Below are 26,942 nucleotides of genomic sequence, written 5' to 3' on the forward strand. Positions count from 1 at the left end.
CTTGATGGGGAGTCAGTCTTGGGGTATTCAAGGTTTTTGTAGTATGTAAAAATTTGAAGGGATGAGCTGTCTCCTCCAGCCAGTGTTGCCATTCTTCTCAAGTTAGATTGACTGTAAATAACTAATGGTTTCTGATATCATAATTTTGTTCTGCTGTGTGTGTGTATATGTATGTGTGCGTATAATGTGTGTATATATATATATATATATATTTTTTTTTTTTTTTTTTTTTTTTTTTTTTTCAATAAGAAGGTCACCAAATTGAGTTTTGGGCTTTCATTGAAGTATTGGGCAACACAACACCCACTCCTGATTTGGGGGTGTTCACTTCTATGATGAATGGCTTAGATGGAGCTGGGTGTTTCATGATGGTTTCTTGGGGCCCTTATTAAAGAGATGTGAGAGAGGAGGCAATGGAGCTAAAACCCCATAAGAACTTTCTGAAGAAATTTGTGAAACCTATGACATTTTGGAGCTCTTTAAGAGTCTGGGGTGACAGCCACTCAGTAACTGCAGCCACCTTGGCTTCATCCATAGCTATCCCTCTTGGCTAATGGCATAACCCAAAAATGAGATAGTGGGGACATTGAATTCACACTTCTTCCCTTTTACATAGAGCTGATTCTTTAGGAGACAGGACAAGATCTGCTTAACATAGGCCATGTGACTGTCAAGGGAAGAGGAGTAAATTAAAATGTTGTCAATATTGGCAATTATGAATTTACCCAGCATGTCTCACAAAACACCATTTATCAAGCACCGGAACACTGAGGGAGAACCAGGGAGCCCATAATGCATCACAGACTATTCCTAGTGACCAGAGGTGGTGTTGAAGTCTGTTTTCCATTCATCACCTGGTTGATTACATATGAGACTGTAAGCACTGTGGCGATCTACCTTTGTGAAGATCTTGGCTGAGCATTGTTGTTTAAAGGGCAGAGAGCACCAGTGGTGGAAGATGGGTAAATTTCAGCATGATCTGATTTAGGTCCCAATAGTCAATGTAAGGACAAAGTCCTCTTTTTTTCTCCACAAAGAAGAAGCTATATGACACTGGAGACATGGATGGCCAGATATAACCTTGTTGGAGGGCTTCCTGGATATATTATTCTATGGCTTGTTGTTCAGTAAGGGATAAAGGGTAAATGCAATTGCATGGGGCATTGTGCAAGGGAAAAGGTCAGTTGCACAATCATAAAGTCTGTGAGGCAGCAAGCTGTTGGCCTTGGCATTGCTGAATACTTCAAGAAATTCATCGTAAATTTCTGGGATGTAGGTTATGACTGGCAGGGCAGGGCTCTCCATGGTGATGGAAGTGACAATAAGACAACAAAATGCACTGAGAAACTACAAAGATGACTTTGGACTGCAACTGACACAGTTTTGCTACAATGACTTAGGCCTACAATTGCCATGATAACTTTAGGTCTGCAGTTGCCACAAATAGCACTCAAGTCTCCATCAGTGAATTTCAACAAAATAAATTTTCTGTTAAAACTAGTATGACCCCCTCCTAGAACTGCCACCTGATTGTGGTGGAGGGGTTTGTGTGCTTGAATGATCCTAGGAGCTATGTTGTCGGGGGCATTACTCCCCTGTTAGGGTTTCCCAAGGCAGACAGGTCCTAGGTGACAGGCCAGACCAAGAGCAGTTCACCAAAACCCTTTATGGAAATAAAAAAATCAAGGACCGTGACGTCACCCGGTATGGTGCAGCCGGGGCCCCACCCTGGAGCCAGGCCTGGGGTTGGGGCTTGTATGCGAGCGCCTGGTGGCCGGGCCTTTGCCCACAGGGCCCAGCCGGACTCAGCCTGAAGCGGTGACGTGGGCCCGATCTCCTGTGGGTTCAACACTCACAGAGGTAGTCGTAGGGGCCCAGTGCAGTGTGGATTGGGTGGCAGTCGAAAGCAGGGGCCTCGACGACCTGATCCCTGAACACAGCAGCTAGCATTTGGGACATGGAATGTCACTTTGCTGGGGGGGAAGAGCCTGAGCTTGTGCGGGAGGTTGAGAGGTACCGGCTAGAGATAGTTGGGTTCACCTCCACACACAGCTTGGGCTCCAGAACCCAGCTCCTCGAGAGGGGCTGGACTCTCTACTTCTCTGGAGTCGCCCACGGTGAGCGTCGGCGGGCTGGTGTGGGCTTGCTTATAGCTCCCCAGCTTAGCATGTGTTGGAGTTTACCCCAGTGAATGAGAGGGTCGCCTCTCTGCACCTTCAGGTCGGGGAGAGGGCTCTTGCTGTTGTTTGTGCCGACGGGCCGAATAGCAGCATAGAGTATCCAGCCTTCTTGGAGTCCCTGGGAGAGGTACTGAGAGGTGCTCAGACTGGGGACTCCATTGTTCTACTGGGTGACTTCAACGCTCACGTGGGCAACGACAGTGACACCTGGAGGGGTGTGATTGTGAGGAACGGCCTCCCTGATCTGAACCCGAGTGGTGCTTTGTTATTGGACTTCTGTGCTAGTCACAGTTTGTCCATAAGGAACACCATGTTCGAGCATAGAGGTGTCCATAAGTGCACGTGGCACCAGGTCGATGGTCGGAGGTTGATGATCGACTTTGTCGTTGTTTCATCTGATCTCTGGCCCTATGTCTTGGACACTCAGGTGAAGACAGGGACTGATCTATCAACTGATCACCACCTGGTGGTGTGTTGGATCCTACTGGTGGAGGAGGAAGCTGGACAGACCTGGCAGGCCCAAACGTATGGTGAGGGTCTGCTGGGAACGTCTGGCTGAGCACTCTGTCAGGGAGGTCTTTAACTCCCACCTCTGGGAGAGCTTCTCCCAGTTTCCGAGGGAGGCAGGGGACATTGAGTCTGAGTGGACCATGTTCTCTGCCTCCATTGTCGACACGGCTGTTCGGAGCCGTGGCCGCAAGGCCTGTCATGGCGGCAATCCCCGAACCTGGTGGTAGACACTGGAAGTAAGGGATGCCGTCAAGCTGAAGAAGGAGTCCTATTGGGCTATGTTGGCCTCCGGGACTCCTGAGGCAGCTGACGGGTATCGGCAGGCCAGGCATGCCGCAGCTCAGGCAGTTGCGGAGGCAAAAACTCGGAACTGGGAGCAGTTCGGTGAGGCCATGGAGGAGGACTATCGGTTGGCCTCAAGGAAATTCTGGCAAACCATCTGGTGCCTCAGGAGGGGGAAGCAGTACTCTGCCAACATTGTTTACAGTGCGGGTGGGGAGCTGTTGACCTCGACTGGGGATATTGTCAGGCGGTGGAAGGAATACTTTGAGGATCTCCTCAATCCCACCATCACATCTTCCATTGAGGAAGCGGAGGCTCATGACTCAGAGGTGGACTCGTCCATTACACAAGCCGAAGTCACTGAGGTGGTTTGCAAGCTCCTTGGTGGCAAGGCACCGGGGGTGGATGAGATCCACCCTGAGTATCTCAAGTCTCTGGATGTTGTGGGGCTGTCTTGGCTGACACGCCTCTGCAACATCGCGTGGCGGTCGGGGACAGTGCCTCTGGAGTGGCAGACCGGGGTGGTGGTCCCTCTTTTTAAGAAAGGGGATCAGAGAGTGTGCTCCAATTATAGGGGAATCACACTTCTCAGCCTCCCCAGGAAGGTTTACTCCAGGGTACTGGAGAGGGGAATTCGGCCAATAGTCGAACCTCGGATCCAGGAGGAACAATGCGGTTTTCATCCTGGTCGTGGAACACTGGACCAGCTCTATACCCTTCATAGGGTGCTCGAGGGTTCATGGGAGTTTGCCCAACCAGTCCACATGTGCTTTGTGGATCTGGAGAAGGCCAGGCCTCGAAATTAACTTTTTTCCCTATCGTCCCAGAACTGTCCCAAAAATAAATTCCAACTGTCCCAAAGTGAGGATGGACTGTCCCAACCTGGTTTTCAGGAAAATAATATAAATAAAATAGCCTTGGTCATTACAGCCAGGAACAGTTTACTGAAATCAGATTGAATGTCAAACAAGAATAAGGCCTTATTGTAGGTACTAAATTTATGAAAAATTTATACACTAATGGAATTTCCCTTACTTTAAAGTTTAATGAAAAAACTAATTTGGCGCCAATAATATTGAAGTGGAAGAAAAAATACCAAGGACTTGGACTTCTTCGCTGGCCGCTTGCCCGAAAGGCTGTTGTCTGTGATTGTTCCTGAGTCCCCTTCATCACTTCCATTGGCGCCCCCCTCATCTGTAGGCCGGCAATCGGGCTGAACGTCAGATGTCACTGAAGTTGTCGGAGCAGTGACTGGGGCTGTTTTGGGCACTTTACCTCCATGTGAGATCTTGGACTTCTTCACTGGCCGCTCGCCCGAATGACCTTCGTCAGTGATCGCTCCCAAGCCCCCCTCCCTCCTTACGTCAGCGCCCCCCTCATCTGTATGATCTGGAGGCCGACAATCGGGCCGAACAACATTGTCAGGTGTCACTGAATTTGTTGGAGCAGTGACTGTGGCCGTCCTTGTCACTCCCGTCGACGCTGGGGCATCCCGCGAGGAAAAAAACGTGAGAATTGTCCTCTGTGCCATGACCCAACATCACAACATACTGATATTTCTCTTTTCGGCAATTCCACTCATCATTTCGCGGGAAACTTGGCGAAGTTTACCGAAACTCACGAGGTAGCTCGAACTACACCGTACATTCCCGAGCTTTGCTGGTTTACCATATTTGGCATTGTCAGCTGATCTCCCGAACATCACCGAGCTCACGATTCTTTACAAAGATCGTCAGGAAAGCGTGATTTGGGATGATTCGTGCTAGGGAGTTTTACCGAACGTATTCTGGGAATATTCGAACATTAAACAGTTGCAGTTTGTCATATTTGGTGGATGCCTTGATTGGCTGGAAGCTGTGATTGGTTGAATATTGTTGACATGGATAGAATGTCGGCGAACTGGCGGGAAAGTTATTCGCACGCGCGCTGTAATAATGCTGAATACAGATCAAAGGTGATGGGCGGGGTCATGAATCAGAGCGTCTCTGGCTCCCACGCGCGCTGTAATTGCAGAGCACAGATCAAATTCGGGGGGCTTTTTGGGAGCCGAAAGCTGGGTCGCGTGGCTGACATTCTGATGTTGATTATTTTTCTACTGTCCAAAAAATGTCCCAAAGTGATTTTTTTAGTTGTTCCGGCCTAAATTTTAGTGGCCAGTGGCCATCGGGACACCATTAATTTCGAGGACTGAAGGCATTCGACTGTGTCCCTCATGGTATCCTGTGGGGGGTGCTTCGGGAGTATGGGGTTTGGGGCTCTTTGCTAAGGGCTGTCCGGTCCCTGTATGAATGGAGCAGGAGTCTGGTTTGCATTGCCGGCAGTAAGTCAGATCTGTTCCCAGTGCATGTTGGACTCCGGCAGGGCTGCCCTTTGTCACCAGTTCTGTTCATAATTTTTATGGACAGAATTTCTAGATGCAGCCAGGGGCTGGAGGGAATCCTGTTTGGGAACCACAGGATTTCATCTCTGCTTTTTGCAGATGATGTTGTCCAGTTGGCTTCTTCAAACCAGGACCTTCAGCATGCACTGGGGCGGTTTGCAGTCGAGTGTGAAGCGGCTGGGATGAGAATCAGCACCTCCAAGTTCGAGGCCATCGTTCTCAACCGGAAAAGGGTGGCTTGGCCTCTTCAGGTTGGTGGAGAAGTCCTACCTCAAGTGGAGGAGTTTAAGTATCTTTGGGTCTTGTTCACGAGTGAGGAAAGGATGGAATGTGAGCTCGACAGGCGGATCGGTGCAGCCTCCGCAGTGATGCGGTCACTTGACTGGTCCGTCGTAGTGAAGAAGGAGCTGAGCCAAAAGGCGAAGCTCTCAATTTACCGGTCCATCTACGTTCCGACTCTCACCTATGGTCATGAGCTTTGGGTAATGACCGAAAGAACAAGATTGCGGATACAAGCGGCCGAAATGAGTTTCTTCACAGGGTGGCTGGGCGCTCCCTTAGAGATAGGGTGAGAAGCACAGTCACTCGGGAGGAGCTCAGAGTAGAGCTGCTGCTCCTCTACATTGAGAGGAATCAGCTGAGGTGGCTCTGGCATCTCTTTCGGATGCCTCCTGGACGCCTCCCTGGGGAGGTGTTCCAGGCATGTTCCCCCGGGAGGAAGCCCCTGGGAAGACCCAGGACACGCTGGAGGGACTATGTCTCTTGGCTAGCCTGGGAACGCCTCGGTGTTCTTCCCGAAGAGCTGGCCAAGGTGTCTGGGGAGAGGGAAGTTTGGGCTTCCATGCTCAGACTGCTGCCTCTGCGACCTGGCCCCCAGATAAGCAGAAGAAAATGAGATAAGATGAGATGAGAGATGAGAACTAGTATGACTTTCCTGATTACAAAATTGCACCTTTTCACCATATACTGTAGCACACATTTATAGAAGTGAATTATTTATAATCACACTATCTGGTGTCATCCAGATGAGGATGGGTTCCCTTCTGAGTCTGGTTCTTCTCTAGGTTTCTTTCTCATGTTGTCTTAGGGAGTTTTTCCTTGCCACTGCTGCTTTTTGGCTTGCTCATTAGAAGTAAATTTATAACTTCATATATTTGAAATTAATATCTGGAACTTATATATTTCTGTAAAGCTGCTTTGTAACAATTGTTACAAACATTATACAAATAAAACTGAATTGAAATGGATGGAAGCAATGGACTTTTACATCTGCCAAGTGGCCCCAGCTGAGACAGCTCCAGGAAGAGCAGCAGGACCTCAAACGGAGCTTCAGCATGCTGGGTCAACTCAGCGAGTTGTTCCCCTGAAGAAATTTTTGAGTGGGGGGCATAACCAGTGCATCAACCAGGCTCTCGCTGCCAAGTGCCAATAGCACCAGTCATGTCTGAGGCAAACAAAATGATTCCCAGTGCAATGGCCACATCTGAGGCCAATGAAATGACTCCCATTGCAATGCCCACATCACAGGCCAATGAGACAGCTCTGAGTGCAGTGCCCATCTTCAAAGCTGATGTGATGTTTTCCTATGCTGGGCTCACACCAGTGATATTTGAGCTTGAGGCCCAACCTGCTGTGACCCCAAGTTCCTTCGAGGACATTGTCACCTGCCCACCATGCCCCTCTGTTGAAACTGCCTTTTCTTCCAGCAACCCCACACCCAGTGCTCCCACCTCTGGTTGCACCAGGCATAAAGATCAGCAGGCCTGGGCCTCCCCTAGTACAGGGTAGGAGTACCAGAGATCCTTAGAGGTCAGGTTGGCACCTGTTTGTGTGCTAAACTATGCTCCCCAATTACAGCTTGATTGGATCATGTTACCTGGAGAACAAACTTTCACATAGTTAAAGACACACACCTGTTTTTGTTTGTGTAATTATGAATTCATCTATATAAGCCTGAGTTTGGTGTGCGTTCATGTCTCGTTTTGTGTTAAACTTTTGTTTAACCATGTTACATGTTCTTGAGTTTGTTTCTTCATATTCTTGTGCCCAGGATTATGTTTTAGTTGTTTCCTGCTTTTTTGTTTCGCGTTAATGCAGATAATAAAACAAGTCTGCGCTTGCTTCTGCCTCCAGTGCACTTATTTAGTTGCTAAATAAGCAAAATTGTAAAGGATGTATATAGTGCACTGTAGCAGTTTTATAGCAAAATTTATAAATTTTATAGCAAAGTTTATTGCTATTTTAGTTTGAGGGCACAAAAAGCATTCATTTAACTGACACGTGGCTTTCTTAAATAAGTAAAGCTACAATTGTTAATAGGTTTGAATGCAAACAGATCACCAACATTTCAGTTGAGAAACAGCTAATTCTCGTCAGTATTCATAATCTAGAATATATACTCTACATAGACTAAAAGGTAATATGATGGTGGATCAAAGCTACATTAATGTGTTGTTAGTGAAAACAAACTACTGAATTTTGGTGAAATCCTACTGCATTGTTTTATAAATGATTCATGCAATGCTTAAGAATGACTGCATTCGTAAGCATTGCATGAATCATTTATAAATGATTGCCATTCAAAAAAAGTGTGACCGGAAATTAAAACTGAACTTTGCCATGTACTATTGATGAATAAGGGGGCTGCATTATTAAAATAAACAAATAAATAAAACACACACACACACACACACACACACATACACACACACATACACGCACATAATGACAGCATGTAAAGTATGGTGCTCAATCATTGATGTTTGGGAATAGTGGTCTTGGAGCGCTTAACATCACAATTTTTGCGAAGTTTAAGGAATTTAAGCAAGATTGTCTCTGGAAAGACTTTGCATTGTGATTGATGGATCTTTAATTGTTGGGGTGCTAAAAAAAAAACCTCTACAGTGTCCCCATATAAGTGAGCACATATTTGTTTTACATATCAATTTTTGCTCTTTTTCATAAAGTGCACCAAAAATCTCAAGTTGACTGTATTCACATTTTCTGGATTAGGGTTGTGATGAGTCTTGATTTTATTTATTTATTTATTTAGGCGCCACGGTGGTGTAGTGGTTAGCGCTGTCGCCTCACAGCAAGAAGGTCCTGGGTTCGAGCCCCGGGGCCGGCGAGGGCCTTTCTGTGTGGAGTTTGCATGTTCTCCCCGTGTCCGCGTGGGTTTCCTCCGGGTGCTCCGGTTTCCCCCACAGTCCAAAGACATGCAGGTTAGGTTAACTGGTGACTCTAAATTGACCGTAGGTGTGAATGTGAGTGTGAATGGTTGTCTGTGTCTATGTGTTAGCCCTGTGATGACCTGGCGACTTGTCCAGGGTGTACCCCGCCTTTCGCCCGTAGTCAGCTGGGATAGGCCCCAGCTTGCTTGCGACCCTGTAGAAGGATAAAGCGGCTAGAGATAATGAGATGAGATGAGATTTATTTATTTAAAAATGAACAGCATCTTCAGCACCAACATTTCTGTCTTAGGTAGGCACTGAGGTACTGATGATCAGTCTCCTTTGTTAACCTGACTTGATCTCTGAAACTTCTTTATAGTAATGACAGGTTTGACATCTGGTTTACTTATTTCCACTCTTCTTAGCAATTTGCCTCTCTCTCATTTTCTGAATTTTTCTTTGCAGATTCTGGCTGGCAGACTGTCCACAAGTGAATGAGACAGTTGCTCTGGCAACCCCAATTTACAAGGAGTTGATTTGTGTGCCATACCTTGCCACATTTGTAGTGTTTGTAAAGCCCATTGACTTTGCAGAAGCACAGCTGCGTTGCTTCTGTATGACTGATGATAAGGTGGACAAAACACTTGAGCAGCAGGAAAACTTTGAAGAAGTGGCAAGGAGCAAAGATGTTGAGGTGATGCACATTTGCTGGTTGAACACAGACAATGGCTTAATTGTAGACAATTACAGTTAAGTACAATTAAACACATGGCTGTTCATGTGTACATACATAGGCACACCTACAAACCTTTTTTGCATACAGCATATTATGCAAATTTTTTCCTTAATGTGTAATGATATTGGACAAGCATAAGCCAAGGTGGTTTTCTTTGGTCCTGTTGCACTAACTGCAGATTTCAGAGGGAAAGCTCATCTATGTATATTGCTATGGCAATCTGTATCCTGTCAGCAAGACCAGCCAGCAGCTTGTTTTTACCTTCCATGCCTTCAGAGAGAACCGACTACCTTTCAATGTCAAGGTGTGTATATTTATGTGTGGAAGGTGTGTTTGTTTGGATGGGTTTGTGTGTGAGAGATAGAATGAGTAAGAAACTGTCAGTCCTGCAGTGTAATTATCTGGTCATGGCTCATTCCACTTCTGACAGAGATATTATATGGGACAAGTTATGGATACTGATTTATGTTTGGAAAAAAGGAATGGAATTAATTGATATATAATGCTATCATGTCCACTGGTGCTTTTGAACTGATGATACTACCATAACTTTGTTATGGTAGTATCATCTACATCTATGTGATAAAATGTGTGCTGTATGTACACTTATGATTTATCTGTGACGAATCTTAGTCATCCAGGTACATAGTAATCTGTGGTTGGTTGAAGAGAGCAACTGGACTTGCTTGAAGATTCTTGAAAACGTTTCGCCTCTCATCCTAAAGGCATCCTCAGTTCTGTCTGACTAAAGGGAGTATCCAGTATTTATCCTCTCATGGATCATCATAGAATCCGAATCAGAATGCTGATGGCTCCATTGTAGGTGGCTGATAAAAGATGTCATAGACACCCACCTCTATTCAATGATGGTCATTCCAGGTTGACAAAAATGAACGATCTTCTCTGGCTAAGATGTCTGCCAGTTTTCTGGAAGTCCTCTCATAGTCGTTTTCAAGAATCTTCAAGCAAGTCCAGTTGCTCTCTTCAACCAACCACAGATTACTATGTACCTGGATGACTGAGATTCGTCACAGATATGTTTCTACGCACTTTGGGATGAGATCCCTTTGACTGGTGCGGGAGTATGAGAGGACTTCCAGAAAACTGGCAGACATCTTAGCCAGAGAGGATCGTTCATTTTTGTCAATCTGGAATGACCATCATTGAACAGAGGTGGGTGTCTATGACATCTTTTATCAGCCACCTACAATGCAGCCATCAGCATTCTGATTCGGATTCTATGATGATCCATGAGAGGATAAATACTGGATACTCCCTTTAGTCAGACAGAACTGAGGATGCTTTTAGGACGAGAGGCGAAACGTTTTCAAGAATCTTCAAGCAAGTCCAGTTGCTCTCTTCAGCCAACCACAGAGTACACTTATGATTGCTGTACATGTATCTGTATATACTTTCTGGTTTGCTTAGGTGTGGGACATGGAACAGGAGCCATATGGAAGACTATCATTTCTCAAAGAGCCGAAGACTACTAAAGGCCTTCCACAGAGCGCTATCTGCAATCTTAATTTCACACTGCCAGAACAAAAGAAGGTGCAAAAAAGAATACAAATAATCTCCCTATCTTTCAGACACATGCACACTGACATAGATGACTTCATACTCCTAGAACACAGTACATACAATCTCTCTCTCTCACACACACACACACACACACACACAAAGAAAGACACAAAAAGTGACATAAGAATTGTAGTGAATCCCTGAAGCGGGTATTCAGTATTCCTACTGAAGCCCGGCAGGCAGGAAATGCTGTTCACACAAACTTTTATTTTCAAGATTTTCTTTGCTTTTCAGCTTTATACACACACACACACACACACACACACACACACACACACACACACGTGCTCGGGTTGAGAGATATCCCCTCTCTTTGCTCTCTCCATGCTTTCTACTCTCTGCAGTCACTGCAAAACACACAGACACAAGGTTAATTGGGAACAGGTGTACTGACTTTGCCATTGACCTTCCCTGGCCCCTCCCTCCATTCACAAACTGATGCTCGGCCATGCCCCTACTGCCACATACCCCCACCGCCTGACTCAGGCTGGGGAGCCGTCCAAGGAGCCGTCCGGCCTGCATCTCAAATTTAAATGGCTGGAGGGCAAGATACCAATGGGTGATCTGCATATTTACATCCTTTATGTGGTGGAGCCACTGGAGGGGTGCGTGGTGCCCCAGCAGGTAGTATGGGAGGGTGAGGACTGCCCAATTAATGGCCAGGCACTCATTCTCAATAGTGCTGTACTTACTTTCACACATCGAGAGTTTATGGCCGATGTACAGCACTCGACATTCCTCACCCTCCACCTTCTGGGACAGAATGGCCCCCAGGCGTCTGACTGATGCCACCATCTGCAAAATTAAAGGGAGAGAGAAATCAGGGGAGTGTAGAAGTGGCTGTCCACACAGTGCAACTTTTACCTTAGTGAATGCCTGTTGGCACTGCTCCATCCACTGGACCAGAACTAGTGCCCCCTTTTTAGTGAGATCAGTCAGCAGGCTGGTGATGTTCGAATAATTAGCTATAAACCTGCGATAATAGCTAGCCAGCCCCAGGAGCTGTCTCACCCCCTTTTTGGTCTTGGGCCTCGGGCAGGCCACAGTCACTGCAGTCTTGTCAATTTGGGGATGCGCCTGCCCGTGACCCAAGTGAAGACCCAGATACTGTAATTCCACCCATCCAATTGCACACTTTTTTGGGTTAGCTGTGAAACCTGCCTGCCTCAGTGACTCTAGTGCCTTAAAGTGTTCTAGGTGCCCCAGCCAATTGTTGCTGTACATAATAATGTTGTCGAGGGAAGCCACAGCGTAAGCAGCGTGGGGGCAGAGGATCTTGTCCATGAGCTGCTAGAACGTACTGGGAGCCCCAAATAACCCAAAAGGGGGTGTGACAAATTGGTGTAATCCAAACGGTGTGGAAAATGCCATTTTCTCTCAGGATAGAGGAGTCAAGGGGATCTACCAATATCCCTTTGTCAAATCCAGTATCGAATAAAATCGAGCAGTGCCTAATCAATCAAGCAACTTATCAATGCGAGGCATTGGATATGCATTAAATTTAGACACCGCATTGACTTTTCTGTAGCCCACACAGAACTGGACCGACCCGTTGGCCTTGGGAACCAGGACCACCAGGCTGCTCCAGTCACTGTGGGACTCCTCGATTATGCCCATTTCAGGCATGGCCCTCAGTTCATCCTGAATCACCTTTTTTTGTGTTCAGGGAAGCAGTAAGGGTGGCTATGCACCACCACCCTGGGGGCATTTCAATGTGGTGTTCTATGAGGTGGGTGCGGCTGGAAAGGGGCAAGAACATGTTGGAAAATTCCTTTTGCAACCTGGCAACCTCTGTGATTTGGGCCAGTGAGAGGTGGTCTCCACAGGTGACTGGAGTGGTTTGAGTATTTATTTATTTTTTTTACCTCTGGCCCCAGCTCTGCCTTCTCCAGGACTACCGATGCCAACACCACAGGGACCCCCTTGTTCCAATGTTTTAGCAGGATGAGGTGGTATATTTGCAGTCCCCCTCCCCTATCTGTTTGCCTCACCTCATAGTTGACATCCCTGATTCACCGTGTGACCTCAAAGGGCCCTTGCTACTTGGTGACAAATTTGGCTCTCGAAGTGGGCAATAATAGGGGCACTTTATCTCCTGGGGTGAACTCTCTAAGGCACGTGCCTCTGTTGTACAGCCAGGCTTAACGTTCTTATGCCTGGCGTAAAGTCTCCTGGGTTAAGTGCATGAGGGTATGAAGTTTTGTGCGCAGGTCAAGAACATGCTGAATTTTGTTTTTACTTGTTAAAGGTCCATCCTCCCAATTTTCCTGTAGCACGTCTAAAATGACACGTGGCTTTTGACCATATAATAATTCAAATGGTGAAAATGGAGGTTTGTGGGACCTCTCATACTGCAAATAACAGGGGCTCGAGCCATTAATCCCAGTTACATGCATCTTCACTGACAAACTTCCAAATTAACTTTTTGAGTGTCTGATTGAATCACTCCACTAAGCCATCTGTTTGTGGGTTATAGACACTGTTGCAGATTGATTTAATCCCCATGCAGTTTGCATGGCATAAATGTAGTGCCTTGCTCAGTCAGGATTTCTTTTGGAATCTCGACCCAGGAGATAACATGGAAGAGAGCCTCTGCAATACTGAGTGCTGAAATATCGCTGAGAGGCACCGCTTCTGGATATCACATTGCATAGACCACCAGAACTAAAATAAAGCGATATCCTCATGCTGACTAATCTAATGGCTTAGCGAGATCCATGCCGAGTCTCTCAAAGTGGGTCTTGATTAGAGGGAGAGGGCACAAAGGCGCTTTTGGAGTGACCACTGGATTTACTAGTTGGCATTCGTGGCACGCTGCACACCACCGATGGACATCCCTGCCAATAGAACTGGGCCATTATTCGGGTGAGTGTTTTATCCTGCCCTAAGCGTCTGGTCAAGTGAGCCGCATGAAATATGAGTTCCCTACACCTCTTTGGGATTAACAACTGGGTTAACTGTTTGCCAGTTTGAGTGTCCTGCATAACTCGATACAGCCTATCCTTAATAATAGCAAAATACAGGAAGGAGGGTGTCGCATTTGGCTGGAGAGTTTGACCATTGATTACTCTCACTTGCTCAAACGCATGACTCAGAGTTTCATGACTGTTCTAACGGGAAATCCTCAAGGGAATCCCTGAAAAAGGGAGGAGGGGCAAGCTGCTCCTCACTCCTCATATCCCCTTGATGTGGTGCTGATGTAGATGGCTCTGTGACAGCTTTCGCAATCAGTGCCACACCAGGATCCCCTGTGATGTACTATCACAGGACCCACCCCTTACTATGTGTTCCATTAAGCCTCTGAACCCCAGCCAATCAGTCCCCAAAATCAGTGGGTGGGTGAGAAGAGGATTAACCACCGCCTTCATGCTATGATTTTCTCTCCGACATAGAATGTGGGCAGACACTAATGGATAATCGTGAACATCCCCATGCACACACAAAACCTTCACCACTTGTGCTCTCCCCAATGCCTAGCCTTGCACCAGGCTTTGGTGGATTGAGGTCTGATTACAGCCAGGATCCACAAACGCGTGATACATATCCCCTTGAGCACTCACCAGTATACAGTATGCTCTGGCCCAATCGAGGGCAGTCTCTGGTATGTCAGGGATCCAGACCACAGCTCCCACTTCCATCACAAAGCACTGGCCCTGGAGATGCCCGGGCTCCCCACAGTGCCAGCATACCAACCCAGGCTTCACCTCTGCACCAGTGAAAGGGGAATCACTCACCTGGGGGGGGGAGAAGACACAGACATAGAAGGGGCAGACGGGAGGGAGACACCATGGGTGTGGCAGACCAGCTGGGTGGAGCCAGTCCCTGCCTCTGCAGTGGGGGAATGGGGCAAGGATGGGAAAAGGAGGAAGGGTGGGAAGGAGGAGAGAGGGGGGAGAGAGAGAGAGAGAGAGAGAGAGAGAAGAGGTGGAATGTCCGCCTGCCGCCAGAACTGCTGCCAAGTGATTCTCCACCAACTTGATGGCCTGATCCAGCGATGTTGGGCGGTTGCACTGGACCCATTCTGCCATTCCTTCTGGAAGCTGGGTGACAAACTGTTCCAGTGTCACTATGTTGATGGTCCCCTCGATGTTGCAGTCTTCTGTCCTCAGCCACCACTGGCAATGGACACAAATGGCTGGCCAACTTCCTCCAGTGTCAGCGGGCATAAATGTTGGCAATGCTGCTCTGGAGAGTGGCCGACATGCTGCAGGATGGCTTGCTTCAGGTCGGCGTAGACAAGCAAACAGTTGGCAGGGAGCTGTTGCATGGCGAGTTGCACTTCCCCAGTCAGCAGTGGTAGTACACGCACCATGCGTTACTTGATCAGCCACCCCCATGCTTTGGCCGCTTGCTCAACCAGGGCAATGAATGCCTCAGGCTCGTCGTGCAGTCCCATCTTCATCAGCGTGATGTGGGGTGGGTCTGCAGTGGTGGTGGTCGAGGACACCGCTGATGCAAGCAGATACCAGAACGTCTGGTGATCTTCCTGCTGGGCCAGCATCAAGGCTTCAAAGCATTGCTGCTGCTCCTTCCAGAGGGTGGTCAGTGCTTGGTGCTGGCTCTCTTGGGCAGCGGTGAGGGCATGTATTAGATCCTTCAGCGGGGAGGACTCCACAGGACAGTTCCCTTCAGTATTCTGGCTTTTGGCACCACTGTAGTGAATCCCTGAAGTGGATGGAATACTGTGCACCAGGCAGGAAATGCACAGAGACTTTTATTTTCAATGTTTGCTTTTCAGCTTTGTACACACACACACACACACACACACACACACACACACACACACACACGTGCTCGGGTTGAGAGAGATCCCCTCTCTTCGCTTTCTCCCTCCTTTCTACTCTCTGCAGTCACTGCAAAACACACAGACACAATGTTAATTGGGAACTGGTGTATTGACTTTGCCACTGACCTTCCCTGGCCCTGCCCTCCATTCACAAACTGATGCTCAGCCATGCCCCTGCTGCCACAAGAATATAGCTGGAAGCAGCAATTAAGGGGGGCCAAGCACTTTCTGTCCCCTCCCTTTAGTGAGAGAGGAAAACCAGAAGCCATTGGGAACATCAGCACTTGTTCTCAAAGAGATATAATTTAAATGCAAAACATCAAGCTGTTAGTGAAATATCACCTTACTTCCTGTTTTTGGTAGCCAAGTTGCAAATTAAGTCTTGTTTCTTAAATTTAGATCATGTTGTAAAATGTATGTCAGAGGTTACAACCCCAAATCAGAGAAAGTTGTGATGGTATGGACAATGCAAATAAAAAAAGAAAGCAGTGATTTCTAAATATAGTGTGACTTATATTTCATTGCAGACAGAATGAACCCAATATATTTCATGCTTTGTCTGGTCAACTTCATTCAGGTCTCCTGCACCACATTCCAAAAAATAAAAATTAAAAATAAAAAGGGGGGGGGGGGGGATTTTTAAAATGATTTTTAAAAAACAATTTTTAAAAATGATGTGATTTGAAACAGGTGATGTCAACAAGTGAATGTAATCACGATTTGTTACAAAACCAGTATCCAGGAAAGGCCAAAGATAGGCTGAGGATCTCCAGTTTGTCAAAAAAAAATGCAGGAGAAAATAATTGAACTGTTTAAAAACAATATTCTTCAAAGAAAAATACGAAGGGATTTGGATATTTCACCCTCTATGGTGCAAAACATCATTAAACAATTCAAGGAACCTGTGGTAAATGCTTTACCTTCCCAACTGTTTTTTGAAATATGATGCAAGAATAAAAATTGAAATATGTGTTTATTTTGGAAAAAAAATAAAAGTAATGAGGTAAACCATCAACTAATGTGCTATTATATTGTTTTGAATTGTATAGACAGGTCAAAGACTATTTGCAAATCATTGTTTTCAGTTTTAATTTCAGTTTCAACATTCTGTCCCAACTTTTCTGATTTGGGGTTGTACTATTTTCTGTAATTCTGTCAGGACGCGGTGAGAGGCAAATGTATGTGGCAGAATTATCTTTATTAAAGTAGTGCAAAAACACACACACAGGCAAACAGTCCAATTCAGCAGGCAGACTCATAAACGTGAAAACAAGCAAAAGGTCGGGCAAGGCACAAACAGGATATCATAGGCAACAAGAAAAACAGGAACGAGGAACAGGCAAGGAATCAGAAAACCAGGAAATCAGATACATGAAATAAGGTTCGGTAATACGTACTGTCATAGCATAAAACTTTGCACTAGGTGTGAACAGCATGCATGCAAGAGGTCACTCGATACATGTGCAGTTCAGAATTCGCCAGAGGGTTCTTCAGGTGAGCATACCAAAGCATGTCAGATTGACAAACTGATCATCTGATTAATCCAGCACAATGCAACAATGAACATGTTGGTGATTCAACAACACAATTAAAAATAGGTTTGCTTCTTCCTTTGAAACAAACAAACAAACAAACAAACAAACATCTGTTAGACAAGGCCTCAACAGAACAGAGACAGACATTCCTTTTGTACTTCCAGAGTCTATTCATTTTGCACCATTAATATGCTAAGTCTTATTGTCCAGAATATTAAATCCTCTACCTGTGAATTAGGCCAAATCCATACTACCTTTTTAAAGAAGATTTTACCGTGGGATGATGCTTTAGATATTGAGAGCTTCTCACTCTCAAAACATAGAGTTTATTTCTCTACTTAAGAAAGCGGGTTTAGATGAAGCTGTTTTTAATAATTTTAGACCTATATCCAACTCACCTTTTTAAGTAACAGTTTTAGATAAAGCTGTTTTATTCAGGTTTTCAATGAATTTCTTATTTCAAATCATGTCTTTGATAAATTCCAATCAGGCTTTTGATGTAATCACAACACTGAGACTTCCTTCATCAGAGCTTTAAAATGATCGTTGGATAAATGCCAGTTCTGATTGTGTTTCCATGATTGTCCTTCTTGACCTGAGTGCAGCTCTGAACAAGTCTGTTTAGAAGAATGTCATAATTCATAGTACTGAAGTACTATGAATTATGACATTCTTCTAAACAGACTTGAACATTAGGTAGGTCTCTCAGAAACAGTACTAAGCTAGTTCAAATCATTCTTGTGGGGTAGACAATTATATGTTAAATTGGGAAGTCACACTTCAGGCCAATTTGATATTTCATTTGGAGTTCCCCAAGGGTCCATTTTAGGATCCTTGCTTTTCACCTTCTACACATCACCTTTTGGTAGACTCATTTGAAAGCATGAAATCAGTTTATATAGTTATTCAGATAATAAACAACTTTATATATCAGTGTCACAAGGCAATCAAGAGCCAATTAACAAATTGATTACATGCTTAAATGAAACATAACTGATGACTGGATGACTTATTGAATGAGGTTTTTCCTCTTTATCTGTAAAAACAGAGGCTAGAAATCTGGTTATAATAGGTCACTGTGATCTCAACTTTGATTCTCACATCACAATAATATCTCCAAGGTCACATTTATTACAGGTAGATTATATTAAAATACTAATGTATTAATGTACTGCTCTCTTTTTTGTATCCATTACAGTTAGTACAAAATGCAGCTGCTTGGCTTCTAAGACAAGCTAAAAATATAGAATTCTTATTCTAATGGTTGAACTGGTTCACTGTGACATCCAGAATATATTTTAAAGTAAACTGAAGAATGTACACTGAACTTATTCTGTTCATTCTACAGTTATGAGTTACATCATTATTACTACCACTACTACGGTCAATTTAGAGCCATCAGTTAACCTAACCTGCATGTATTTGAACTGTGGGGGAAATCGGAGCACCCGGAGGAAACCCATGCAGACACAGGGAGAACATGCAAACTCCACACAGAAAGACCCCCTTCGGCCACTGGGCTCGAACCCAGAACTTGCTGTGAGGCGACAGTGGTAACCACTCCACCACCATGCAATAACAATAATAATAATAATAATAATAATGCAGAGGAGGAGGAGAAAAAAAACATACAAATCGCTATAGGGTGCCTTCGGTGCATGGTCCCCTAAATATAGCTGCAAGCAACAATTAAGGTGGCCCAAACACTTTCTGTCCTAGCCCATTGGTGATGGAGGAATGCCAGAAGCCACTGGAACTTGATCTTCAGGCAAATATATGTAACTTCAGGCAAATAACTTCAGGCAAATATATGTAACAAGTTTTATGCCAATATATAGAATAGAATGCCTTTATTGTCACTATACCCATGTACAATGAGATAAAAAGCAACTCCAATAACAGTGCAAACAGTGTGTAGAAAAGAAAAAAAAGGTGAGGGTATAAGGTGCACAGTCCTGAGGCGTATGTGTTGTGTTTCACATTATGGAGTGAGGTATTGCACATTATAAAGTCTTGCACAGAGAGAGTCATATTATAAAGTATTGCACATTATTGCATGAAGAGAGTCACATTTTAAAATAAAGTATTGCACATTATGAAGTATTGCACAGGGGGGTTAGACTATAAAGTGAGAGCATATTCGAGTTCAGGGTGGTTATGGCTTTTGGAAAGAAGCTGTTTTTTAATCTATTTGTTTTTGTCCTGATGCACCTGTAGTGCCTCCCTGAGGGCAACAAGTCAAACAGATCAAAGCCAGGGTGGGAGCTGTCCTTGATAATGTTCTTAGCTCTACTAAGGCAGCGAGAGGTGTAAATGTCCATCAGGGAGGGGAGAGGGCAGCTGATGAGCTTCTGTGCTGCCTTTACTACTCTCTGGAGCCTCTCTCTGTCTGCAGCAGTGCAGCTGCCGTACCATACTGTGATACAGTATGTCAGCAGGCTCTCGATGGATGAGCGGTAGAAGGTCAGCAGCAGGTTGGAGTTTAGGTTGTGCTTCCTGAGGACTCTCAGAAAGTGTAGCCGCTGCTGAGCCTTCTTAATGACTGCTGTAATGTTCTCTGACCAGGAGATGTCAGCGGAGATGAGGATGCCAAGAAACCGGAAGGTGTGGACCCTCTCCACATACTCACTGTTTATGTAAAGGGGGGCTAGGTCAGTGCTGTGCTTCTTGAAGTCAATGATAAGCTCTTTGGTTTTCTTGGTGTTCAGAGCGAGGTTATTCTCTGAACACCAGGCTGCCAACTTCAGGACCTCCTCTCTGTAGGCTGCCTCATCTCCCTTTGAGATGAGTCCAACCACTGTGGTGTCATCAGCAAACTTGATGATAAGGTTGTTGTTGTGGGTCAAACTACAGTCGTGGGTGTAGAGGCAGTACAGGAGGGGGCTCAGCACACAGCCATGTGGAGAGCTCAATGTGTGGGTGGAGGAGAAGTGGGGGCCAAGTCTCACAGTCTGGGGCCGGTTGGTAAGAAAGTCCTTTATCCAGGCACATGTGAGAGGGGGGAGGCCGAGAGTGTCCAGTTTACTGATAAGGATGTCCTGGATTATTGTGTTGAAAGCAGAACTGTAATCCACAAAGAGTATGCGGACGTAGCTCTGCTGCTGCTCCAGGTGGTTCAGCGCAGAGTGGAGAGCTACGGCGATAGTGTCTTCTGTGGATCTGTTCACGCGATATGTGAACTGGTAGGGGTCGAAGTCTGGGGGGAGGTGGTCCTTGATGTGCTGAAGAACTAGTCTCTCGAAGCACTTCATGATTACCAGGGTGAGGGCCACAGGACGGTAATCATTCAGGCTGGTGACGAGAGACTTCTTCGGCACTGGGATTATTGTTGCTGATTTTAGGCAGGGCGGGATGACTGCCTGAGCCAGGGAGAGGTTAAAGATCCTGGTTAAGGTAGGGGCGAGATGGTGGGCGCACTCTCTGAGCACCTTACCAGGTACACCATCTGGGCCGGCAACTTTCTTGGGGTTCACTGCCAGGAGCATCCATCTGACATCATGCTCCTGTGCAGTGAATGGAGTGGTGTAGGAACTGTGTGGTGGTGGGGGCAGGGCTGAAGCAGATGAGTGCTGCTGAGATGTTTCAAAGCGAGCAAAGAAGCAATTTTGCTCCTCTGCCAGCGGCACACTCCAGTCTCCTGTTGACGCATCACAGTCTCTGAAGTTTGTGATGTTTTGTATGCCCCGCCACACCTCCCGTGTCTTGTTGCTGGACTGGTGGGACTCTATATGCAGCCTATGGTCCGCCTTGGCTTTATTTATTCCTCTTTTCAGATCAGCTCGAGCGGCTCTGTACAGAGCTCTGTCACCTGACCTGAAGGCAGTGTCGCGAGCCCTGAGGAGTGAGCGGACCTGGCTGGTCATCCAGGGTTTCTGATTTGGGAAAACCCAGATGTTTTTATCCACCATCACATTCCCAATGCAGAACTTGATATAGTCCAGCACCGTTCCTGTGAATGTCTCCAGCTCCTGGTGTTCAAATAAATCCCAGTCTGTCTGATTGAAGCAGTCTTGTAGTTTGGAGAGTGCATTGTCAGGCCAGGTTGTAACATTTCTAATGGTGGGCCTGTCTCTGCGTCTGAGGGGGGTGTAGGCTGGGGAGAGCAGGAGGGAAAGATGGTCTGACTGGCCGAGGTGGGGGAGGGGTATGGCTCTGTACGTGTGCTTGATGTTGGAGTAAACATGATCCAGAGTGTTCTCCCCTCTAGTGGAACACTTAACATGTTGGTAAAACTTCGGCAGTACAGTCTTTAAGTTGGCCTTATTAAAGTCTCCTGTGATTATGTGAACACTGTCGGGGTGGGCTCGCTGCTGTTTGTTTACAGTGTTCAGCAGGAGAGAGAGCGCTGTGTTTACACAGGCATCTGGTGGAATATACACAGCTGTGACAATCACTACAGTTAGCTCTCTCGGTAGAAAAAAAAGCCAGCATCTTACAGACATGTACTTGAGGTCTGGGGAACAGTGTTTGTCTATAATTGTTCCATTTGTACCAATTATTTGTACCAATTATCATGCACATAAATACAGAGCCCCCCTCCTCTGCTCTTACTGGAGTCCTCAGTCCTGTCCCAGCGGAGCAGAGTGCGACCTGCTAGCTGCAAGCAAGCATCGGGTATTTCCAGATGAAGCCAGGTTTCAGTGATAATTAAAACACAGCAGTCACGAACATAGCGATTTCCAGTGAGTTGTAATTCCAAGTCATCCGTTTTATGCACTAGGGATCTGGCATTGGAGAGATACAGGCTTGGTAGAGGTGGCTTGTGTGGTTGTTTTCTTAGCCTTAGCATAGCACCGGACCTGCAGCCCCGCTTCTGCTTCCTCTCCCTCCTCCATCTGCGCCGCCTCCTAGACCCGACAACAATCCACAGAGAGCCCGGCGGTCTCGCTATGTCATCTGGGATGTTATGCATGTCGTGAAAGTCACTCGAAACAGATATTTGGTGTTGGTCACCAATGGCCAAAAGTGCCTGGCGGGCATACTGGATGTTCGCAGAACCGACGGTGCACAAACAAGCAAGAAAGAAATACAAAAAAAAAAGAGCACTGAAAAGGAGAGCCGTGAGCCGCTGCAACCATGTGCACCGCCATCTTGGAATTTATAAACACATTGCTGAGATATGCCCTCACTTCCTGATTGGCAACATCTCATCTCATCATCTCTAGCTGCTTTATCCTGTTCTACAGGGTCGCAGGCAAGCTGGAGCCTATCCCAGCTGACTATGGGAGAAAGGCGGGGTACACCCTGGACAAGTCGCCAGGTCACCACAGGGCTGACGCATAGACACAGACAACCATTCACACTCGCATTCATACCTACGGTCAATTTAGAGCCACCAGTTAAAGGATATGGGACATGGATTTTTTTCTGGGTATAATTATGTATAAAGGACATAAGAAATGCCATCTAAATCACTGCAGGGCATCAAAAATGTGAAAATCATCACATTATTCAACTTTTTTTTATACATCAGCGTAAAACAATGATTCGTTAATGAGCTAGGTGGTCACGTGACCCGTGACGTCACAAAAACTTTCCAAGGAGCCAGCGCTTGGGAATCTAATGTAAATAGGTTACCGAAATGGACACCATCGACAGTGACATTCCCGATGTTTCACAGAGATGTGAAGTTAGACCCTATCAATTTGAACCGATAGCTGGAAATTCACATGAATCTTGTCTTTACTCTGATGGGTCAGATGATTCTGAGAGTGAGAGTTCATTCAATCCCCATGAAACTGAAAGCGGTCGGCTGGATAACACTTGGTAAGTTGAAAACAATTCTGCTCAAAGGCTAATGATCTGTTGAAAGAAGTATTATTTTTGTATCATACATTGAAAGTTCATCATAGATCTAGCTAAAGTCTGTTGCAAACTAGTTTTTTTTTTGCTGATATTTTTCGAGATTGATTGAGATACAATGCTTCCAGAGTCCGAGATGAAAACATTCAAAATGGCGAAACGAGTCAGAATTATGATAATCAATAATTGATACACCCAAAATTATAATACTAATCCTTACCTCGGCTTTCAGTCGCTTAGCGCAGAGGTCTTCAACAGGGGGGTCGCGAAATCGCGCCGGATCACTCATATCAACAAAAATATTCCTGCCCTGTCCCCTGGCCTCCGTGCAGGGATGCAAACAGTGCGCCTTTCGGCGGATGCCGCCTTTTTCACGGCTGAATCGCGCAGATCCGATTTAAAAAAAAAAAAAAATAGCGATATTAATTCATGAAACATGAAACAGGAAGTATAAGGATGAGAAAAAAACAGTTTAAATCGGGAAGCTGCGCACATTTGTGCAGCCTGGCGCAAATGTGCGCAGCTTCCCAATTTAAACTGTTTTTTTTCTCATCCTTATACTTCCTGTTTCATGAATTAATATCGCTCAGTACCTGAGTATTAATGTTGAAAGAATCCTCAGTGAAATGGTCCGAACACAGTTTGTGGGAAACAGTAGGTACAAAGTTTTTTCTACGGCAGTAGTGAGTCCACACTTTCCTCAGCTTCGGGTCCTTGGGGAATGCAAAAAAACTTACTCCAGGGCATTTCCCATTGGAATTATTGCAACCATAAGCAGCACAATATACCATGATGTTCAATGTACGTTAAAGACTATAAAAACAAATTTTTTGTCATCCACTTCTCCATTCATCTACCTGCTTGTGCTGTGCCCGAAAGTTTTTGTGACGTATGATCACGTGACAGCGGCTCTTCCGGTTGTAAAATATGCATATCGGAAGTCGAGCAGAAATGCCATATAATCATCATGAATATAACGATTTTGCTGAATTTAATAAATGATTTTGTATTTGTTGATGCAATTAATTAATATTTTTAATGGAAAGAAACTGATATAGCGTGCATTTATGTTTCATGTCCCATATCCTTTAACCTAACCTGCATGTCTTTGGACCAGAGCACCCAGAGGAAACCCACGTGGACACGGGGAAAACATGCAAACTCCGCACAGAAAGGCCCTTGCCGGCCACGGGGCTCAAACCCAGGACCTTCTTGCTGTGAGGCGACAGTGCTAACCACTACACCACCATGCCGCCCCTGATTGGCAACATTGAAAATAAAATTTGTTTGCAGGCTGTGGTTGCAGCATGTCAAAAAAATCTGTGAAACAGTTTTTTGGGGGGCTAATATCACAATGCTATCATTCAAATTTCCTCATGATTTGACAAAATTTGTTGAAGAAAAAGCAAAAAACAACAAAGCAAACAAACAAACAAACAAAAACCCAAAACAGTTTTTATTTAATTTCCACATGGCCAACTTCCTGTGTGACAGATCATAAACTGTATCATATACAACATTTGTTCAAATTCCATCACATCACATCCTGTTTGGTGACTTCACCATCAAATTCATTTGTGCATAATGGACAAACGTTTCATCATATCAAAAATCTAAGAAGCAAGTTTTGTTCCAGTTGGTCCACCAAGACTCTCTTCCAAATATCAGGATTTTTGGTAAAATTTGTAAGAGAAGAAGTGAAAAAAAATTGACAAAATTTAAAATGGGCAATTTCCATTTTGAGAAATCATTTTATATATGTGTGTGTATATATATATATATATATATATATATATATATATATATACACAGAGGTGGAAAGTAACGAATTACATTACTCGCTACTTGAGTAGCTTTTTTGTGTACTTATACTTTTTCAAGTAATTTTTAAAGAGTTTACTTTTACTTAAGTATGTTTTCTTTTAAGTAGTGTACTTCGGTACATTTTACATCACAACCGTTACTGAGTAAAAAAATAAAAAATAAAAAAAGGCTAAAACGGAGAAGGGGAAATGCATGGGCGTCGCCACCATTGAATGTGAAGTGGGCGTGTCCCCCTCACATTTCATAATTCTTCGTTTGGACCCCCCCCACACACACACACACATTTAACATAAAATATGAGTTCACCCAGCGCCGTTTCTATTGCTTCGTGAAAGAATCCATTCCACTTGATCGATAAGAGAATACACAGACCACTGAAAATCCACTCCGGGTTTTCCGGGCGTTCCCTACAACAGCTCACCGCGCGCGAGTGAAGTGAATTTCAGCGCGAGCACAGAAATGTTGGTGCAGCTGCTGGAAAGTGGAGGAGGTGAAGTCATCCCCATTGCAACCTCACAATGTCTAGCTTTTGCTAAAACCTTATTCTTTTGTTATCTGCCCTCAAAATTAACCCTAGGACACGTTAAATTAATATTCAACTAAACAGTTGAATATTACTAAACAATAAGCTTAGCCTAATGGGGTATTCTTGGTTGATGATGAATTGTTTGCAGTATTTGCTCCCTCCCCAGACACAATGGACATAAGGACATTCTTAACAAAGAAGCGGAAAGTCAGTCAAAATTTCCCCACAGGACAGGGGTTTTTTGTCCCAATAGAAATGTTGGTGCAGTTAGCTGGCTAGTCAGTGTTAGGAGATGTATCAGCTAGCTTAATGTTAGCTATCATTTAATTCAAACCCAGTAGGCCTGCCTTACTGTAATGCCAAGAATGAGGTCAAGTCTGCTCTGATGATATTTATTGATTCCTTGTTTTGTCTGGTCTTTGCTAGTTTTCTGGAAAGTAAGATGGGAAATCAGTGTATGGGGAAGGAATAGTAGAGAGGAAAGAGATGGATGTTATTCCAGGTGGATTGTGAAGGAAAGGGGGATAAAAGTTATGAAGTGGTAGAAATTGTGGTGGCACCAATATAAGAAGGAGTTCTATCTATAAATCTATTTGTTATACTAATCTGTAAATGTTACTGTAGTACCACCATTGCATGTAGGTTGACAAAACTGCACTTGTTCATTGTGTGAAGTTATCTTTTGTGTCATTGCTTGACCCAGTGTAATTTTGTGTTATGAAGACTGCATGATGCCATGCCATTTTTGTTATGAGTATCGCTAAATTGGAAAAAAGTAAAATGCACCCACTGAAGTCACTGTTGGTGGTGAACAAAATTGCACCTGTTCATTGTGTGAAGTTATTTTTTATGTGTCACCGTTGCTTGACACAGTGTGATTTTGTGTTATGAAGTTTGCATGATGCCATGTCATGCCTGTTCATTGTGTGAGATTATGAATATTCTTATTTTTAAACATACAGTTGAGTGTCACTTTTGCTTGGCACAGTGGCATGTTGTGTTGCATCTAAAACTAAATAGAAAACACAAAATAAAAAGTAAAATGCACCCATAAAGTCATTGTTGGTGATAAATTGTGTCACATTCATCTCATTATCTTAGGCGTAGCGGTGGGTTTAAAAACAGGCTGATGAATATACGGACTAGTTGAATGAGGACTTATTGTTGAAAATTAATTAAAATTTTTCTGGCGGAGGACCCCCCGCCAGTGTGTCCCCCCCCCCACATTAAAAATGCTTCTGACGCCCCTGGGGAAATGCGTTCTGGAAATGAATCACAGGAAGGACAGTTGTCGCGCGCGCGAGTCTCACACAGACGATGGCGGACATGCACCGGCGCTTTAAGGGGGGGGGGGCTTCGGGGAGCTCAAACCCCTGGGCCACAGCCAATCAGGGGCCTTGTAATATTAATAAAATAATAAACTGTTGGAATCGTGGGCGTACATTAATGTACGGATAGAAATAAGGTTAGAAATAAATGAGCGCACAGTAGCCTGCTGTAAGAGACATGGTGGATGTGGTTTGCGAAACGTACACCCACAACTGTACCAGAATAAAATGTAACAAAATGTAACGTCATGCACGAAAGCGCGCCAAAGACTGCAGACTACTGAGACACAAATTTAGAGACT

The 26,942-nt window shown here is 45.0% G+C and overlaps 1 protein-coding gene across 1 annotated transcript in view; it reads left to right on the top strand.

Moving 5' to 3' along the window:
• Positions 1 to 26,942, top strand: part of LOC132893630 (ankyrin-3-like) — a 336,414-nt gene that overhangs the window by 162,029 nt on the left and 147,443 nt on the right. The window contains exons 9-11 of the mRNA XM_060932777.1: positions 8,988 to 9,216; positions 9,437 to 9,562; positions 10,687 to 10,809. Coding sequence (XP_060788760.1) covers positions 8,988 to 9,216; positions 9,437 to 9,562; positions 10,687 to 10,809 — 478 coding nt within the window. The remainder of the gene's footprint in view (positions 1 to 8,987; positions 9,217 to 9,436; positions 9,563 to 10,686; positions 10,810 to 26,942) is intronic.

The sequence above is a fragment of the Neoarius graeffei genome, chromosome 11 (assembly GCF_027579695.1).
Source record: "Neoarius graeffei isolate fNeoGra1 chromosome 11, fNeoGra1.pri, whole genome shotgun sequence".
NCBI classification, from domain to species: domain Eukaryota; kingdom Metazoa; phylum Chordata; class Actinopteri; order Siluriformes; family Ariidae; genus Neoarius; species Neoarius graeffei.